The 21,353-nt window shown below is 41.3% G+C and overlaps 1 protein-coding gene across 1 annotated transcript; it reads right to left on the bottom strand.

The window, feature by feature from the left end:
* Positions 1-6,011: 6,011 nt before the first annotated feature.
* LOC135504301 (Iroquois homeobox protein 5a) lies at positions 6,012-9,625 on the bottom strand. The gene is made up of 3 exons (XM_064922768.1): positions 8,985-9,625; positions 7,565-7,970; positions 6,012-7,051 (listed from the first exon to the last, which is right to left on the bottom strand). Exons 1-3 carry the CDS (start codon positions 9,225-9,227, stop codon positions 6,345-6,347), a joined length of 1,356 nt encoding a protein of 451 aa, XP_064778840.1. The 5' UTR covers positions 9,228-9,625; the 3' UTR covers positions 6,012-6,344.
* Positions 9,626-21,353: the final 11,728 nt, after the last annotated feature.

Below are 21,353 nucleotides of genomic sequence, written 5' to 3'. Positions count from 1 at the left end.
GCCAGAGCCTATGCCACCTCCTCCAGGGCAGGGCAGGGGGTCCCAGCATGCACCACCAGTGAGCCCTTACAGGGCCACTGAACAGGGGCCCTCTCCAGTCACAGGGTCAGGAGCTCAGACCACACTGCTGTCAGAATAGACCACTCAATAGTCAGGAATTACGAGAGTCAAAGTGTTGTCAGTGGCTTGTTAGGGGGTATGCAGTGTGTTTTTGTAGAAAGAATTAAGTAATTTAAACATTTCTAAAAGTAATTACTAAATTAATTGTATAATGACAATAAAATAGATGATAAAAATGAATGATGCAAAATAAATAAATAATACATTTGCATATTATTTATACAGTAGGCCTAATTTCCTTTTTGAGTTGTATGTTTTAAGTTTAAAATAAATAGTCGACAAATTATATTTATAAAAAAACGTCTACTTGGTTAAACCCCTTAGTTTATATATTCCTTACCAAATGATAACTTTAACAACTTGCTCCCACACATCGGAGTTGTCAGACCTACAGGATAGTGCAGGCTGTATAAAATATCGCAAAGGTGAAACAAAGGTTCTTTAAAAAAACATTAGACGTCAAAAATGAGTTTTGCAGATTTTGCATTAAAATCTGCCTTGGGGTTAAAAAGGTAATTCGTGTGATTTATGTGGTCTGAAGTTAACACCCCATAAATACCCAAATTCTTCATTTTGAAGTGAACCCCTTACCCTTCTTACATTCACCCACCATATTGTTGTGTAACCATGTGCATTATAATGATATGCTGATAGAACACGTATAAATCCAGATCATGCTTAAATCTCCTATAGAAGTAGCCTACCACATCACAGTTCATCATTCTTCGTTAATGTTTTTTCTTCATAGAAGTGTTTTATTTATGTATGGGGGGTTTACTTAAAACATCAGACTGAAAATTACACGTGTAATCTCTCCCCCGAGAGCTCCATGGAAAATAGAAAAACAGTCCGTGAGGTTGAGGATAGAGTGGGGGTTAATAGTGGTAAATCACCCACCCCACTGCCACTTCATCTGGGTCGGTTTACGGTGCGCTCCGGCCTATATAAAGTTCATCCAATATGAACGGTTTAGAAGTGGCAAATATATCTAAACATTCAACATCCTCTTCTGCTTGTTCTTTGCACTGAAGATATTCTAAGCCAACTGAAACGCCACACGTCAGATGAGCCCTGACACCGATTCGGTTTTTAGGGGGAAAATGTGGGTAATTTGTGAAAATGTTATCCCGAGCGGTCACGAATCCCATGCGCGCCAAAACAAAGCTAACGCCTCGCTCACGTCCTACACAGAAACAGCACGGCTGAATGTTGTGCGCCCATAATTAATGAAGAGGCTCGAGCTCTCGAGGATATGATGATTAAATAAATAGAGGCGGTATTCCCAGAGAGACCCTTTGAAAGCTGAAAGACCATTCCACTTCAGCTTTGTTTGACAGCATTTGGGGGGCGATGACGTCTGTTGACGGGTGAGCTGATCAGACATTATTTTCTGAGAGACAAAATGCTTCGATATTGCTTTTTGGTAGCCAACACTCACAATAGCTCCATTCCCAACCGATATTTTGCTTTTCTGCAAAATGCCAGACAGACTCATTTTCGCCCTCCCCTATTTTCTTATACCAACTAGCGGGAAAATGAAGTGACATATTGTTCACTTCAAGGAGTAGAAGAAGAAAACAAACGGTTGTGTATTTGGCAACACTGTTTGGTTGTCACAGATGTAGTCCCGAATAAAGTGGGCTGTGGGCAGGTCAAATAGAAGGGTGTCTCTTTACACTTGGAGCGGAATTTGACTCTCGTCTCCTCTACTGCAGTCATGGCAGATGTGTTGGATCATGTAGGCCTAGACACTTTTTTTCCCATTTGGGTTAATGTTTAAGGACAATTCGGAATTTCTATATCAGCCCGGTTCTGGTTTTTGGTGACATGGTTTGTGGGATCCCTAGATATCCTCACGCTGAGGCAATCAATCATGCATTTTGTAGATGTGCAATATATTCCACCTTACAGGAAACCTGACAAAGCCTTCCATTTACACTTGAAACTTTATATCACCATACAGGTAAAAACAATGATATAAAATCAAGGAAATGTTCCCTAATGCAATTTGTGTATGCTAATTATGTTCCTATGAGATTTTCAAGTACAGAAAATGTGTGACATTGCAATGCCTACTTTGAAGCCGATTGAAAGACTAAACTCCCGGTAGCCTTTAGGCCTAGGCTTATTTTTTCCATGAAGATCTCATTTCAAAATCATGAAATTTAGTAGTCCTACAACTGCCCCCCCCCCCCAAAAAAAAAACGTTGCTTTACAGACCAATGATTTGCATATTTATCGTCAATGTGCAATATTAGCCGAACTCGACTAGGCTATCTTCTCTTAATATCACCGAAATTTTCCTATAACCGGAGACTGGGTGCATGATGGGTGGAGATGCTTATGAATGTTGAATGTGGCATGTGGGCCTTGCTTGTTTGGGCCTATATGCATATACAAATACGTAAAATAAAATATTTACAAAAACACAGTTACCCAATTGTGATTATTCTATACACTATTTTCAGTCACAGTGTAACGTTTCCCAGTAGAATATGATGGTACAGATACTAAACATATGTATAAATGTCTTATTTTAGGGCTTATGTGGCGACCCTGCCTAAATGGCTATGCTTCAACGCTAAGGTGTGGGTGCATAGCAGGTATTTAGGGATTCATGTTTAAGATCGTTTGCATTTTTATTGCAATAATTAATATTCTCAACCAGGTTGTATGCACCAAATTAATATGCGTTTTTTTCATGTCTATTTCTGTACAAACGCAACGTTATGTTTAGTGGATACGCATTGCGATAGCCTACACCTGAAGTTACAATTCGTTTTGGAAAAAACGTTTTAAAATGTAATTTGTCCATACGTCTTGAATATAATTATCCATAAAGGCATGTTTTATTTGTTTCCTTTATGCATTGACAAAAAGGGTTTTCGATTTTGAAAATCGATATGACCTAAGATATCAATTTTTCTGAACTATAACAAATGTATGCAGTTTTCGATCCTATTTTATTAGTCTAACAGTTCAATATTGTCCTCCCTAACCCTCCAGACCTACAGATTTAAACTAATGTAGACGTAAATGCATTGATGAAATGTCAATATTTCCTCTATCCCGACAAAGCGAAAATATATATCGGTTATTCTTTTCCATCTTCAATTGGGTTCGTTATGCTTTCTTCCTCCTTCACACATGGGAACTGTTTCAACCTCACTTGGCATTCTCACATTGTATCCATGCATCGCTTCCCAACAATGAGCCAGCGAGCCGTTCAACTGGAAGAGAGACGGGAGGGAGAAAGAAGTTGAACAAAGTTGCGCTAGATCATTGCAGAGTTCCCCTGTTCCATGCATTCAGGACTGACAATGGTTTCGGACAGATTCAGTGCTCTCACTCTCGGTAGCACGATCGCATTACAACGCTAAAAAGCAGTGTGAACTTTTTCAAACTAAGATTGTGGAAAGTCTTTTTAATGGATGAAATATATTCGTTTTATTGTCTTTAGCCGCAGTTGCTAATAATAATAATAATAGGCCTAATAATAATAATAATTTATTTCAGTAAATATATATAATGATAATAATGTGTATTGTTTTACATACTCAATATGTTGAATGAGTCTCCACAGAGGCCCTGTTTCTCTGTCCCTCTAGACGTGATTTGAATAACAAACTGCGTGGAGGAGAATTACTAAATAGCAGCACATCTCTGGAAAAACAAAACAACAACTCCGTCTCAAAACGATATTTCACAAATGTGGTCAAATCGTTTGGGCTATTTCGACAGTGCAGAAGACAAACATGACAAGCATGTTTTATTACTCCGTGCCCATGGGCTATGCAATGTCCGTCTCAAGATCCAATTTAGCAGTATAAATTATAATTTTCCAAACATTTGCCTCATATTCCGCGAATCACAGAGAGCGGTGTAAAATTGCATTATCAGAATACTCGGGTATTTGTGTCACCGCTTTAAATGTTACACATAAACGATTCTAAACGATTCAATATTTACCTAAGCTGAATATAGATGATTTTACGTATTTGAAATTGTATATATTGGCCCTTTGAAAAATAAATTCTTACATTTTAAAAGCCTATTTGAAATAAAAACGATGATGTCCTCTTAGGGGACATTGCATCGAACACTTCAATTCCTGGAGGGATCAGCAAAGAAAAACATAATTATGCTATTTAGCCGGATGATGTGTTGCAATCACTGGGCCAGGCAGCACACATACTCTGGGAGATTAAAATAGAAGCCCCAGTCGCTCGCCCGTGTGACTCGGAATAGAGGACATTAGGGCTAAGGGAATTATATAAAGCCCAGGGGAGGCTTCAACTCGAGTGCGGAAAGTAAACTATAGAGATTAATGAAAGGCAGTAAACAAGAGCAAGCTGGCCCACTTCACTAGTTCATTATTACTGTTATTATTATTATTATTATTATTATTATTACTTGAGATTATTCTAAATAATTAAACGTAGGCCTATTTCAATATTTTTCAAATAGAAATAATCAAGACAAAGATTGAGTTGTTTAGAAATAGAAACATGAATATATATATGGAATGTTGGGAGTAATACCATGAAGCCATGAGCTAATGTACTCCCGTGTTGATCAACTGATTATAATGATACTAGAAACACTAAAGGTTCACTACTGATCATAAAACAAAACCAAATTGGAACCTGATAAAACAAATATTACTAGTAGTAATAATATAATTATAATTCGATAATAATTAACAGATTTGTTTTCAAAACATTTCCCAATATCTGTGCCAAATCAAGACACCATTTGTCTCATCTAACAAATCAGCCTTAATCAAAATGTCAAAGATTAGGCCACATTAACATTTTTGTTCTCTCTCAAAAATCCACCACGGTATTGTATTTCCGGAAAGGAAATGGTTTTTCCCATGTTAATACATTGTAATATTCAGGTTTTCCCACTTGGCAGTATTGTTATAGTAAACATGTAATAACTGTGTCCATTTCAAGTTGCTCTCTCTCTCTCTCTCTCTCTAAATCTCTCTCTCTCTCTCTCTCTCTCTCTCTGCCTCCCAGTCTTTGGTCCATTTTAACTAGGCCATTCGATCAGGGAAGGCTTTCCGTGACGGATTAAGAATGAGACCCCTGAAATTAGGAGCAAGTGTGACACCTACCTGCGGAAGTGGGAAGAAAGAGTTTGAGCCTTGAGGACAGTGAGAGGCTCCGTTATTGACTAAAACCGATTAAACCCTGGAAACTGTGTGGCCTTTACTGTGTGCATGACATGCTAGTCTTGCCATCCTCCTCTCTAAACCTAACCAAGAGTGTTTCACATCCAACGCGTCATTAAGGAGGCTCCAACATTAATGATATAACTGGCCAGTGTGCTCTGAAGCCATAAATGCATGGTTGCGTCCTTTTAACAGCTTTGCCACGCCTTGGAAATAGTAATGAGCTCTAAATGTGGCATAAAATCGAACTCATTACTGGAGTTCGCCACCTGATTGCTTTGCTTATAACACGTTGCGGTTGGAAAGTAATTGGGTTAAACGACTGGGCCTCCAGTTATGCCGTTGTTATCATATTCACCTTCATAAGTATCCTCCTACTGCACATGTAGAAAGGAATAGGAAACATAGAGCCAGAAATATACATATATTCAGTAAACCCTTGCCAACATCGTTGGCCGAATCCCACCAAAATGTAAATATTTGGGTAGACCAAAAAGGCTGTAGGCCTATCTGTTTTTCACTCGAGAATTTGTGAAATTTCGACATGTTGTATATAGTTGAAGTGCTCTTTTGTATCGAAAATGTAATTGATACACCTGTCACGGGGTAAAAGAACACAATCCCATCGATAAATACCTCTTTCATTTTCCATAATGTGTTTCTCTTTCAAGCCCTTCTGACACATTTGATAATAACAGTTGCCTCCCCCTCCCGCTCCCCCCAGAATAATCGCTGCACACGTGTATTTTTTTCTCATAATTTACTTCAAAGATAGTGTATTGTCCATTTTAAATACAAAATGCTACATTAAATATACATAATTAGTCTTTAATACAAATAGACTCAGGCGGCTGCAGCGATGAAGATCATTCTTGTTACATCTTTAGGATTAACCATTCAGAAACTAAGATTTGAAAATAAGCATTTACTCAGAAAATAACTGTTCTCAGAATTTTCTTTTATAATTATTATTTTTCTTCTTTTTTGTAATGCAACCACAAATAATAAATAAAAGTCCGATGGATTTTTGAAAGGGATCAAGGTATTAAATGTTTGACATACCTTTCTTTAGTTCATAAGGGGAGTCTTTACAAAGATCTACCTGCGTTTGGCCTCTGCCTTTCTGGCTTTCTCTTACCAAAGCTTCTGCTCTATTTAACACAGTCTGGTTTAATCCATTGAAATGTGCCGTGGAGCCCGTGCCCGAGCCGTGATTGCTGTGACTGTGAAGATGTCCAAAGCTGCCATAGTTCGTGTAGCCCGGGTAAAAAGGGGACGTGTAGTAGATAGGCCTGGATAGGACTGTGCTGTTAGGGAGAGGGCACTGTGGGGAGGACTGTGATGGTGACGCTGCATTGGTGGTGATCACTGTGCTGTGACCCATCCCATGGCCCTGCGGCCCGTCGCTGCTGCTCTTACACCTGTCTGAGGACGTTGCGATCTCAGCCAGGGACCAGAGTTTGGGTTTAGGGGCCGATGGGGAGGAGTGAATAACAGACGTCACGTTGCTGTTTACCGTGCCCGGCGCATGGCCCATTTCTGACGGCTTGTCTTGCGCAACGAGCTCGGTTCCTCCCCGAGGCACGGCGGTTGGAGACGAGGTGGTGGGTTTAGCAGACTCGGGCAGTAACTCTGTCCGATCCCCCTGGTCTTTTAATTCCGAGTCGCTCAGAAGGGGATCCGTTTCTTTGCCATGATTCTCCTCTTTAAATCTGTCGCACACTATGTCCCCCGGGTTCAGCAATTTATGATCTGCAGTGAGAGAGAAACAAGAGTGAAGTTACTGTGAAAAAAATGTATAACATTGACATAAAATACAGATAGACTACCAATATGTTATAGGCCCCTAATTCATGCACTCATGCGTTCATATTTGTGCATATGCTAATTACCATAATTATCGGCCTAGTTATCATAATAAGTAGGCTAATAAATAATAGGCCTACAAACAACTAGGCATACAGCTACTGAAAACCGTGATATTAATGATTGTGTTTTAATCGTAATAACTACCATTAGGCGATACACAGCCCAGTCCACCAGCTGCAGCCCGCCTTATTATGCAGTTAAAGATAAATCGAATGCTAAACACTTTACGTCACCAGCAATTTTCAGCACATGATAAGTCAAATGAGGGGAGTTCAAGGTGATTATTATTTAAAGCAATTGTCCCATTATAAATAATATACCACCATTAACCAGCAATTCATTTTATGCCCTGAGTGGAAACGACTGCGATAAAAAATGTATGATTTTTCTACAGACCTGACTCTGTGTCTGTCGAGTCTCCCTTGTCTTTCGGCTTGCTCGGCTCGTCGTCATCATTCTTTTCCAGATCGATGTTCTCGTCTTCCTCCTCGTCCTCGCTCCGGTTTCGGGGAGTCCAGGTCATCTTGTTCTCCTTCTTTAGCCTCCTCCTGGCGTTGGCGAACCAGGTGGAAACTTGGGTGAGGGTCATTTTGGTGATGATGGCCAGCATGATTTTCTCGCCCTTGGTGGGGTAGGGGTTCTTACGGTGCTCGTTCAACCAGGCTTTGAGAGTGGCGGTGGCATCCCGGGTCGCGTTTTTTCGGTATGCCGGGTCACCGTAGGGGTATGAACCCAGGGGAGCAGCGTAGGGGTGATATCCTATAGACCCAGCCATGCCCGTCGTGTGGTCATAAGGAGAACTCTGAAAACAAAGCCGTCGAAAAGAAAATGCTTTTCAGATAATTGTCAACGACTCATAACAATTAAAACATTACAAAAATAAGTTTCAAACAATAACAAGGCACCATAATAAACATATACACATACACACACACACCTCTGACGTTTAGGTTGGTTACAATAAATCAAGCATCAAATGCGCCACCAATTCACTTTTTACATTTTACACAGATGGACATAGTCTCAACTTTATTTTTCTTTGTGGGTTTTTGTATTCGAGATGCGCCTGTCTTGCTGACTCTGTAGCCACTACAAAGTAATCTATGCGTAGTAAAATCAACCTCATTTAAAAAGTAGATGACGCATTAACATCACGGTAACAGGCCTACCATGTCTTCTCTTTTCATAATTTTACCAAGACAGGATTTTGCTATCATTATTTCCCACTATTCTTCAGCTGGCTTACATACCTCGTTTCATTTGCTTATAACTGCGTGCTCAACTCACTTTCAGATTTAGAACACGTTAAGTATTAGGATCTGTGTTCCCAAGTTAACGAACATTTGGTCAATGCCCATAAAAACAACCGAGTAGCCCTAAATAAACGAGTTTGTAATTTCGCATAGACTAATAAAGACCTTATCCAACAAATAACTATAGAATATAATGTGTTCTACCGAGGTTGGGAGCTTGCTGTTTGTTATTGTATGCAAACTGTTTCAACACAACGACCTATTTCATTGCTCATTATTTGCTAAACAAAATGCATTTATCCAAAGAACAATAACATGCAAATTAGCCTAATTAGTAATTGTGAATGTTCGTCTTTGCATCAAAATGGATGGGCCTATTTACAACTAACTTAACCAAATGTGAAAGAGTCATCAGCAAAATACAGACGCACGCTAAACCTGAAATACATTTGCCTCATTTGCACAGTGCTAAAATTCTACACATAGGCCTACAAACAATACAATATAAGATTTTTCAATTTTTTTTTCACTCGGCAATTTCGATTCTATGCTCTCTCACTCACCACGTATGAAGCGAATGTGGCGGCCGCTCCTGCCTCCGCACTGTACGGGAGATGGGAGTTGTACCCGGGCGAAGCGCTAGTGAACGCGGTAGTTCCGGCATAGGGAGCAAAAGCTGAGCCAGATGAGGATCTACCAAGTTCTTCGGTCCTGGGTCCCGATATAACGCTGGTGCTGTACGCCGGGCATGAATACAGCGCCAACGAAGCGGATGGCTGGTACAAATAGCCCTGAGGATACGCCATGGTGAAAGCCCCGAAAGTAAGCCACTTACTTGCGCACTTTTCCTCTTTATTTTCTCATGCACTGTCCGATTTCAGTCATAGGAGTCTCGTATCAACAGACCGCTGTCTGTTCCCCTCTAAATGATTGTGGTAAAAAGCAAAAATATAAACAAATACATAGACTTAGATATATATATTTTTTTCGCTGATATTCAGCTACAACTGACCGTTGTGCTTGCTTGCTACGCTCTATTTTTCCTATCTCTCTTTCACTTGCTCACACTGTCTCATGCCGTGCAGAAGTTTTTTGCCTTCGGATGGGGGCTTTGCTTGGGAAAATGTCCTGCCAGGATGCTAAGTTGGAAATTGAGGATTCTGACGCCTACTACGTTCTTCACGCTCCTCCTATCGGGGTGTAGTCATCGAAGGAAAAGGCAAGCTTATGCTGGGTTAATACCACAGCCCGGCCTATCTCTCTCTCTCTCTCTCTCTCCATGTTTTCTTTTTTTCTCCACGCTTTCCCCCCTCCCTCTCTCCCTCTCTTTCTCTCACTAACAATCCCTCTCCCGCTATTTCTCTATTTTTTTTCTCTAACAAGGCTCGGTGCTGTAGGACTCCAGTGCACCAGCCCCTGGATGGCGATATCATGCGAGCCAGTAGATCAACTCCAACTTTCTTCTTATTCTAAATACATGAAGCCGTCACTTTCACACTTGATCAATAACAAATGGGCTGTTGTCTGTCAGAAAGAGCTTTTCAGATACTGAAGGGAAAAAAGCGCTCTATGTTCTGCACGCTGCTCTTCCTTTTTCCATGGTTTATGGTTTATTGTTTCTTTTGAGCGCAAAACGTGTATTTTTGAATAGATGCCTCGTAACAGCCTAACTGACTGTCGGTGATCCTACGTGCCGTAAGTTAAAATCCGCAACGGAAGCTAAAAAGGGGCAACGGTTTTTGATTTAGATTTATTTTGCATATAGACATTCTTACGCCAGACGCATTTTGTGTTGTTAGGGTAAGACATGGCAGGAGCGTGCATAAATGATGGGGCGAATAATACACAATAGAATATAAATAGAATATAGACAATTTAGGTTTGGCTGTTTGTGTAAACGTTTTTTTTTTAACCAGCAATTTGTAATATTAGCTGAAATCTAGGAAGTATTCCACTCAACTGTGGGATAAGCAACTCTTAACGTGTGACAGCTGTTAACTGAAGCGGCTGCTAAATAGTTTTCTCCATAGATCCAGAAATAAACCAGTCACATACACTCTCTCGCTCTCTCACCCCGAAAGTCATAAATGCCCCAAGCGAGGGCAGATTAGTACCATATGAACTACAGCAAATCCGACCACTGGATGTAATCTCCTTTGATGCCACCAGATACGTTTCTCTGCAGAAATATGGAGAGTCACGATTTATTTAATATATTTCGCTTATCGTCCATTATGGATATCCAGATTTTTCATTTCAGCACAATGTCTTTTTACGCACCTGTGCCATATATTAATAACTCCTGAATTATTTATTACATTATCATCAATATAATGACAGGCCAATATTAATAGGCCTAATGATAATACAAATATTTATACTCTGATAATAAATTACCTATTCATAATTAGTTTGGCTATACTATTATAATAGTATTGATATTATAATAATATTGCACGATTTATTTTTAAACTTGCAATAGTTTTATATTTAGAAAATACATTTTAAACTCATATTTTAACCACAATAAAGGTGTAATAATGCATATCCGGATTAAATATTTTTTTAATACAGACATTCACAGGCCTTATAGTCACAGTGCTGATTGTTTCTGGCTTTATAGTTCAAATCTCCGATAAACCGAAAGGGATCGCTGTAGGCGCTGCTAAAAAGTGTGTGCATAGTGTCACGTGTTCCTACGCTTTGAAACCCTCTGGAGAGCAGCAGAGAGTGATGACGCTGTACAGTGAGTCAATGCAGGGTTGGGGAAAGGCAAGAAAGATACATACATGAAGTAAGAATAATGATGATGACAACGGTACTAGAATACCTACTTTACAACCACCCGCAGTGCTATGATAGCCAAACTAATTATTGTTACCCCAACAGTTTTTCTTCCTCATGTTCTTGCAGCAACATCTATGACAACACGGTATATAAGGTTCAGGATACTAATTGTGATATTGTTTAAACTAGACCTACTACATCTATTTTTGCAGAAAAAGTAGAGGTCTAGAAATAATGATATCCTACTCTACTGATGATGGTCATAATACTATTAGGCATACTACTAATAATAGTACTACTATTATTGATAATATGTTGCCATTAATAAACTGAAAACAAAATAAAAATATTTGATTTAATGGTAGGCCTATGTCAATGTATTTCCCCTTTGAGCAGGGCTACAATAGATATTTGTGACTCGGGTGCCATAAAGGTATTTTCTACTGTTGCTAATAAATGTTTTTTAAATATAGACTACAACGAACTATTAGCCTATAATTGATTTCGTATAATATACAAATGAATCAATAATAATCTAAGTAAACACCTATCCCAAGTGTAATTGTACTTTTCCCATTGAAGTTGTCATGAGTGCCCGCAAAGGTTTAAGCCACATTCATTGCATTATTGGCCAATTATATTTACTGTTCTTCAATGAGGGACGTAATGAATGGCCAATGCTCAGTCACTCATCTCTGAATAGCATACCGGTTACCAGGGATACCGAGAGAGGAGAGAGGTATTTTGAATGACGTCAATATGCATTGATACTCTATTATCGACAATAATGACTTTCAGGCACCATACGCGCATGATAAGAGGTCTATTCTGAAGTAGGACGAGGAGGTGTGTGTATGTGTGTGTTTGTGTGTGAGAGATCACAAGGAGCGGGAAAAAATACTTATAGCTCGTGCTGAGGAAAAGGTAGGAAACGGATCATTTTCCTTTACAGAAATATACCCCAGCTGAAGTTGAGTGCACTCTCGCTTTTTAATCGGTTATAATATTATAATAGAGCATAATCTAATACATTGGATAAAATAGTTTTCAAGTATAGGCTACTGTCTGCGTGTTATAAATATGTCATACCACTTTGAAGCTGTGTATTTACCTATTATATATGTATTTCAAATCAAGTGTATATTCTACTTATATTTAAATATATTAAACGTCATAGTTGTCAAAACATACGTTTGATAAGATATAGAAAAAACGGACAATAAATGGACATATCCTATGACAGGCTCCAGTATAAGCTTTACGCACACTCTGCTGGACATCATTGACTGGAAGCTATTCCAAGTGTCTTACACTTGCTAGACTTTTGTATACATGTGAAAATGCAATACAATTCAGACAGCTTCTATAGGACTAGTCCACACTGGTCGAGAAACCAGTAAGAGCAGAACAGAGAGCCCAGCCGTGGAGTAAACCAAACATGCATATGAAGGATGAAGCATCACAGTGAAAATGCCTGAGGGAGCAGGCGTAATCTAATTTGGATTTAGAGACTATTATTAGAAAGCATTAACTATTGTACTAGACTAATTGCCTCTCGCGTTCATAGAGATGATGGTTAAGTTTAATTAAGTTGGTTAACGTCATGCGCTTGACAGATTCCTTCGTTGCACAAGGTCAGGTGTGCTGTGCTCTCTAGAAAGCAGTGGTTAGTTGGTACCTACAGGAGGGAAACCCGCTTCAAGTATTCATAAGAATTTGAGCCCTTCTAAATCTGTGTCCTAAACGGATTAGTTGACACCAACTTTTCTTTGTTGTATTAGCTGTGGGCTTTTGCCACTTGGAAGCCAATTGAAATTCAAAACAGTTTCACTCGCAATGCTTTGGGGAGATCTGCTGCAAATAATGGATGCTATTTATTTTTGACCTTGCTTTTTTTAATGAAATGATTAAACATACGTGCACTGCGTCCCTCGACTGAACAACTGCACTGAATTTGCGGATCCTATTGCTGGCAATAGCAATTACTTTATAGGTGGCGCAACATTATTGTGGCTATAAAACCTACTAGCTAGTTGTACAAGTATTAGTGATTGAATCACCACTACCGTGGGGATATTTCATGTAATATTATTCTAAATTTGCATGATTTTGTTATTATCCAAGTTACCAATATGACAATATTAAAAACCAAGATAATACACATTGTGCTGTTTGTGTATTTTTGTTGCTGGTTCATTTATTATTTAATGTATGCACCCATTTACTTATGCAGTCACATCCAAGTATTTCTCTTCTTTATAAATTAACTTCCATTTTGTAATGTGGTCAGAAGTCAGCAGTGTGTACGGCCATCTTTGTTGTGTGATGTCATGCTGCTATCCAGTTTTACTAGAGATGCCTACAGATGGTGGTATGGAGTTCACATCAGACTGACATTCAGGTCACACTCCTTTTACTTCAAATGTGAACCTAACTATATTACCAAGCCCAAACATGAGCCTACATTTGAAACAAACATGTAAATTACAAAACAGAAATTCCCCTATTCAAGACATTAGGTTCTTTGTTAATGTATGTATTGTTCAGAAAACATTCTGTAATTACATACAATCATTTGAAATCGCTATAGGATACACCAGGGCAACATTTCAACATATTTGGTCCCCTTGATATTTTTCTTTTCTAGGTCACTTCTGTCTGTGTCTGTCTGCCAATCTGAATTAAGATGAATGGGGCTAGAATGAGTCCACTCCTCTTTCTCTGGAGCCTGTCCTCCCCTCTGCTCCCCTCTACCCCAGGCTGAATGGAAGGGGCTGGGGTTAGCTAAGTGTTGAAATGATGACCCTATTATCACCATGATGAGAAGCCATTCAGAAATCAGAGATATCAGACAAAGATTGGGCCCTTCCAGCCTTTCTTCTCTCTCTCTCTTTCTCTCTCTCTCTCTCTCTCTCTCTCTCTCTCTCTCTCTCTCTCTCTCTCTCTCTCTCTCTCTCTCTCTCGCTGTCTCCCTTCTCTCTCTCACGCTCTCTCTCTCTCTCTCTCTCTCTCTCTCTCTCTCTCTCTCTCTCTCTCTCTCTCTCTCTCTCTCTCTCTCTCTCTCTCTCTCTCTCTCTCTCTCTCTCTCTCTCTCTCTCTCTCTCTCTCTCTCTCTCTCTCTCTCGCTGTCTCCCTTCTCTCTCTCACGCTCTCTCTCTCTCTCTCTCTCTCTCTATCTCTCGCTCTCTCTCTCTCCTCTCTCTCTCTCTCTCTCTCTCTCTCTTGCATCTCACTGCCAACTGTGCAGATTATGATTGATTTGCTCGAGACGGATTGCAGGAAGCAGACATTGATTTTTCAATGTCTTATCAAAAAATATATTTTCAATTGTTTCCAGCTTTACTATGGGTCACCACATCCCACCCCACTCTGTTTTCTTTCTAAAGGGATAATACACCCTATTCCATGACAAGAAAAATTACCTGTAATTTTATTTTAGAAATGAGTCAATAGCTCTAGTGACTAAATGAATATTGATTGGGCATAACGAAGCCTAACAAGCTCTTTGAGGCAGGAACCTCCCTCATCAGCACCTAGCTAACCTCAGCCTGACTGCGTGGGCTCTGCTCTGTGGTGAACCCATGCCATCACTGCTATTATGTGCACTGTGGGAGAAATAATACACATTTTATGCACATTATAGACTTATGATGATCCGCTTACCAGTTGTGTTGTTAGCCTAAAGATCTCACATGGCCCATGCTGATGAAGTGTACTGTATTCATCCCCCATTTCTATGCCTCTCACTGGTGAAGGTAAACTGATTCAGGATCAGAGAGAATGTCTGTCTGTTGTCTTTTTTTCTTTAACCTTTATTTAACTAGGCAAGTCAGTTAAGAACAAATTCCTTGGTTAACTGCCTGTTCAGGGGGAGAAGGACATATTTGTACCTTGTCAGCTCAGGGATTTGAACTTGCAACCTTCTGGTTACTAGTCCAACACTCTAACCACTAGGCTACCCTGCTACCCTGCCACCCCGTTTTAGTAGATATAAGTAAACAACTATTATGGAGGACTTGTTATGATAATGCTATAGGTTCCATGTGGTTGCCGTTTCATATCCATATATATGACAACTCCTTTGAAGCTATGAGGTGTTCAACCTGAAACGCCTTGAAAAGGCACAGCGGCACTAAATATAAATCAACTACAGTACTGCACATCAACCCAGTCTAGTGGGGAAGTGAGTTATACCCTGGATATTAGCATTTTACTAATCCAATAGAAATTGTGTGAGTGAGAGTTGTGGATTGGCGGTTGGGTAAGACGTTAGAGATGCTGCTTGGTTATGTACAGTATGTGAAGGGTAATAGAAGCTGATGAGGTTGATGATAGATCACAGCCCAGGTAGTGTAAACACATTAACCCCCCAGGGCTGCCTGGTTATGTTGTGTACATGAGATATCTCCCATAAGCCCCCTTTCTTCCCCTCCCATCAGCCGCCTCTTCTTCCCTCCCCACCCTCTTCACCCTCTCCTCCCTCCCCTCCTCACCCCTCTCTCCTCACCATTCTTCTCCCCATCAACAGCCTACCCTTCCTACTCACCCTACTAGTTTGGAGCACAAACTACTACCAGCCGTACCAGTAGTAGCAGCAGCTACGTACTATAATCTGTCAACATGCCCTTTAATTGGAGCTAGTGAGAAAACAACACATGCTAGTTCCCAGTTCCAGTTGTGCTGTTGATCTCTTGGTGCAGATGTCAAAGAACACGCAGTTCAAGAGAGGAGGAGATGAAAATAAATGATCCCTGGAGAGATTGTAGCATAATTAAAAGTGTATTTTAATAGGCTTGTAATGCTGAAGTGAACACATTCCAGTCTTGTTGCCTTAAGTAGAGGGCGAACTCTGTGGCTGGCTGATGGTTGGAGGAGGGCAGTGGGATTCTGCTGAGGGAGCTTGTAAACAATATTACCCTGACCGTCAACAGACAGGCAGGTTCCGCCTGGTGTCGGTCACTGGCTGCACTTACAGTAGGGCTACAGGAGTGTGTTTGAAACGGTACCCTATTCCCTATTTAGTGCACTACTTTGGTCAAAAGTAGTTGACTAATAGAGAATAGGGCTTTGGTCAAAAGTAGTGCACTATATAGGGAATATGGTGCCATTTTGGACCCACATCAGTACTTTGCACTCGTTCTTTCCCACACACCCCATTCCATTGTCTTTTGTTTCCCTAAATTAGATCCAACACCACCTCTCTCTATCTCTCTCTCTCTCTCTCTCTCTCTCTCGCTCTCTCTTCATCTCTCTCTTTCTCTCTTTATCTCTCTTTATCTCTCTTTATCTCTCTTTATCTCTCTTTATCTCTCTCTCTCTCTCTCCCTCTCTCTCTCTCTGCCTATAGCCATTCTGGCAAGTTCTGTCTGTCTACCTCCTACTTTAAACCCACTACAGACCCAGCGATAGGTTACAGTGAGAAAATGGATTGCAGGGCCTTGATTTGAGGCCTGTACACTGCAATCAAATGAGCCTGGTTAAAGACCAGAGTAGAGCGGAGGAGGAGGAGTTGTATGTTCTGCTGTACATTTCAGTGCAGCAATGTTTCTTTTTTTTGTGTTTTCTAAGGGAGGCCTTTGATGCCATATCCTCTTACCTTTGTAGTCCTAGCAGCCATGTTTCATAAACACACAATGGAAACATCCTTGAACATTTGAAATGTAGATTTCTTTCTCTCCCCACCACTCTGCATTCCACACGTGCCCAGTCGCATTCTCCCTCTCCTTCCCTCTCCCAGCTCTGAGGTCTAGAGTTACCTCTCCAACTGCCTGTGATACACTTACTCGTCTTACAGTCTTACCCCTCTGTTCTGTGTCATGTATAATCTGCAGAAACAACAATGCCCACATGGTTTTCTTCTCTGTAATGAAGTATGTATTCCAGTGCAACACTGGTGCTGTGTTCTCTGTATTCATTACAGTGGGTTTTTGTTTCAGGACAATAACCACCAGCCAGCAGCTTTAACACACTGTGCTGTATGATTAGTGTGAGGAAGTGCCAGGTGTAAACTGACAGCAGAATGTGATGTAGGCGTTGTTGTCTGTATAATCACATCTCTCTGGATATTGTTTTAATTGCACATCAGTAATAAGCTATGTTTACTAAATTGTTGTACACTGTGTAAACAGAGGCAATAGTAAACTTGAAATCATTGTCCACATTGTTGTGTTTGTAATCAATTTGGTTCCTCAGCCTTTTTTGAGAGACCGACAGCACACAGCACCTGACACACCGCCCTGGGCCCTGGGTGATAGAGCCAGATGCAGAGCTCCTCTCCTTAATGCCTCACACATGGTACAGATCTGGAGAGGCTTCCACCACAGGTACTGTCTTACGTCCTCTCAATCCCCTAGTCAAACCCCTCAGGTATTTTTTCCTCCCCAGTGGATGTCCATGAGGTGTGTTTGTTTCCCTTTGCCACCCGACTCTCAGCTCAAGGCCCAGTGTGTGTGTTGTGGTTTAGGAGTGATCAGGTGGTGTCTATAATTCCACAGTCCATCCCCCTCATGACTCTCTCCTTTCCCCCCTTATTTCTCTGTGATGTGTTTAACAACTGGGCGCACTAGCAATCTGCGAGTGCTACTCACCTTTCAGCTGCTTACAGGCACATCTGCTGCATGCCGTAGTGACTGAGACTGAGACGCCATAGCTAACCAGCTAAGGTAAACACAGCAGGGAGATCAAAGGAAAGGCAGGCTGCAGGCTCGGCTGCCGCTACGCCACCTGAGTGTGTTGACGGCAACGCACCGGAGCGTGACATGACCTGGCAATGGAGACGCCTTTAGAGTGGAATACCCACTTTGTGACATTTAGTTTGATTCAGACCAAAAAAAGCCGCAGGCCTAATATAGTTCTGTAGATGTGACATAGTTCTGCAGATACGAATCAGTTAAGTTAAAAAGTGTTAAGTTGAAAAGTGTTAAGTTGAAAAGTGTAAATTGTTTTGTTGTTATAGTTTCCTAGAAGGTATTGAAGGAAACATATTATTGAAGTAAATGTAATCTCATTTGAAAATACTGTACTGACATTTGCATAAAATAGGATGTGAACGATACTGTTCTTTTATAGACGTGCTTTATTTGTGTTGACATGTGACCCCTTCCTCCCTGATGCAAATGAAACCTAAACATTAGTGGAGGGGAAGGCAACTGTGGTTCTCTGAGCCTCCAAACACTTTTAACAGACAACTATCACTAATCACTCCCAGTGCACTGTGGCGTGTAATTACTCTGCCAAACGTTTGCCGTTCAGAGTTTAGCACCGGGAGCCTGAACTGCGCTTCCCTGTCAGTCGTCACCATGCCGGGTGTGTGTGGTGGGAGCTGCGGGGGACGCTTTCTTCCTCTCTCTCTCTCTCTCTCTCTCTCTCTCTCTCTCTCTCTCTCTCTCTCTCTCTCTCTCACGCTCTCTCTCTCTCTCTCTCTCTCTCACTCTCTCTCTCTCTCTCTCTCTCTCTCTCTCTCTCTCTCTCTCTCTCTCTCTCTCACGCTCTCTCTCACTCTCTCTCTCTCTCTTTCCCTCCCTCCTCCCCTTTTACTGCGGGCTGGAAGCTAAGCCTCCCTCTCAATATTTAGAGAAAGGTCCTCCATGCGGGAGAGGAGAGGAGGAGAGGGCTGACTGAGGTTGGTGCTTCCGGCTTTGTGGGCGCCTATTTAAACAGGCTTTGAAACCTTAGCCATCCGGAGATCAGAAATAGCCTTATTGACTGGGCCCAGGAGTGAATGAGCAGACAGGGTCCTGAGAGTTCACCCTGCAGAGCTGAGCACAGGGGACGCATGCTAGAATGCTCTACAAAGGGCTACAGACATTAATTTTACATTAGAGAAAAATAACAGTACTGGGGATTATTTTTAGGGTTTTCAATGGTTTCACTTCAGGGTTGAATTACCATCCCAGAATATTACTTTACTCCTCCCTCTCTCTCTGTCTCTCTCTCCTTATTTACTTTATTTAACTAGGCAAGTCAGTTAAGAACTAATTTTTATTTACAATGACAGCCTTTTACTAAGGAGGTTGTCTGTCTGCTGTGTGTGATGTGTCCTCTATCTGTGTGAAGGCTGATAAGACGACACAATACAAATGCACTGTGATAGGAAGCTGCCTGGAGAGCAGAGCAGGTAGGGAGTACAGAGCAGGGAGAGGAAGATGACTGGAGAGCAGAGCAGGTAGGGAGTACAGAGCAGGGAGAGGAAGCTGACTGGAGAGCAGAGCAGGTAGGGAGTACAGAGCAGGGAGAGGAAGCTGACTGGAGAGCAGAGCAGGTAGGGAGTACAGAGCAGGGAGAGGAAGCTGACTGGAGAGCAGAGCAGGTAGGGAGTACAGAGCAGGGAGAGGAAGCTGACTGGAGAGCAGAGCAGGTAGGGAGTACAGAGCAGGGAGAGGAAGCTGACTGGTTAGGAAAGCAGGTAGGGAGTACAGAGCAGGGAGAGGAAGCTGACTGGAGAGCAGAGCAGAGAGGGAGTACAGAGCAGGGAGAGGAAGCTGACTGGAGAGCAGAGCAGGTAGGGAGTACAGAGCAGGGAGAGGAAGCTGACTGGAGAGCAGAGCAGGTAGGGAGTACAGAACAGGGAGAGGGAAGGAGAAGGAAGGGGATCCCATAATGACTATTAGCTGGATTTCACGGGCTGCCTCTGATCTCCTGCTATGACAGGAGCCTTTATGAGAGGCTGGGTGTGCCAGGATCACCGCCTGGCTCCCCCTGTCCTGTCTCAGAGTATAATCACACACACACACACACACACACACACACACACACACACACACACACACACACACACACACACACACACACACACACACACACACACACACACACACACACACACACACACACACACACACACACACACATGCAAGCAGTTTTCATGCAAAAAGTTTTCACCGCCCTTGGCATTTTTCCTATTTTGTTGCCTTATTACCTGGAATTAAAATTGATGTTGTGGGGATTTGTATCATTTGATTTACACAACATTGATTTACACAACTTCATAGCCTACCACTATGAAGATGCAAAATATATTTTTATTGTGAAACAAACATGAAATAAGACAAAAAAACTCAACACTTGAGCATGCATAACAATTTACCCCCCAAAGTAAATACTTTGTAGTCAACCTTTTGCAGCAATTACATCTGCAAGTCTCTTGGGGTATGTCTCTATAAGCCTGGCACATCTAGCCACTGGGATTGTTGCCCATTCATGGCAAAACTGCTCCAGCACCTTGAAGTTAGAGTGGTTTCCGCTTTTGTACAGCAATCTTTAAGTCATACCACATATTCTCAATTGGATTGAGGTCTGGGCTTTGACTAGGCCATTCCAAGACATCTAAATGGTTCCCCTTAAACCACTTGAGTGTTGCTTTAGCAGTATGCTTAGGGTCATTGTCCTGCTGGAAGGTGAACCTTCGTCCCAGTCTCAAATCTCTGGAAGACTGAAACAGGTTTCCTCAAGAGTTTCCCTGTATTTAGCGCCATCCATCATTCCTTCAACTCTGACCAGTTTCCCAGTCCCAGTCCCAGTCCCAGTCCCTGCAGATGAAAAACATCCCCACAGCATGATGCTGCCACCACCATGCTTCACTGCGTGGATGGTCCGTGGGATGTTCAAAGTTTCAGATATTTTTTTATAGCCCAAGTATGATCTGTACTTCTTCACAAACTTTGTCCCTGACCTGTTTGGAGAGCTCCTTGATCTTCATGGTGCTACTTGCTTGGTGGTGCCCCTTGCTTAGTGGTGTTGCAGACTCTGGGGCCTTTCAGAACAGGTGTATATATACTGAGATCATGTGGCAGATCATGGGACACTTAGATTGCACACAGTTGGACTTTATTTAATTAATTATGTGACTTCTGAAGGTAATTAGTTGCACCAGATCTTATTTACGGGCTTCATAGCAAAAGGGGTGAATACATATGCACACACCACTTTTCCGTTAATTTTTTGGGGGGACATTTTTAAAACAAGTTTTTTTTTTTCACTTCACCAATTTGGGCAATTTTGTGTATGTCCATTACATGAAATCCAAATAAAAATCCATTTAAATTACAGGTTGTAAAAGCAACAAAATAGGAAAAACGCCAAGGGGGATGAATACTTTTGCAAGGCACTGGTTTGATTTTATTTTTACCAAATTTTTATTGTGTGTT

This window comes from Oncorhynchus masou, chromosome 1 (genome assembly GCF_036934945.1).
Source record: "Oncorhynchus masou masou isolate Uvic2021 chromosome 1, UVic_Omas_1.1, whole genome shotgun sequence".
Taxonomy (NCBI): Eukaryota; Metazoa; Chordata; class Actinopteri; order Salmoniformes; family Salmonidae; genus Oncorhynchus; species Oncorhynchus masou.
The sequence above is the reverse complement of the archived record's forward strand: the minus strand, read 5'-3'. Positions and strand labels throughout refer to the sequence as shown.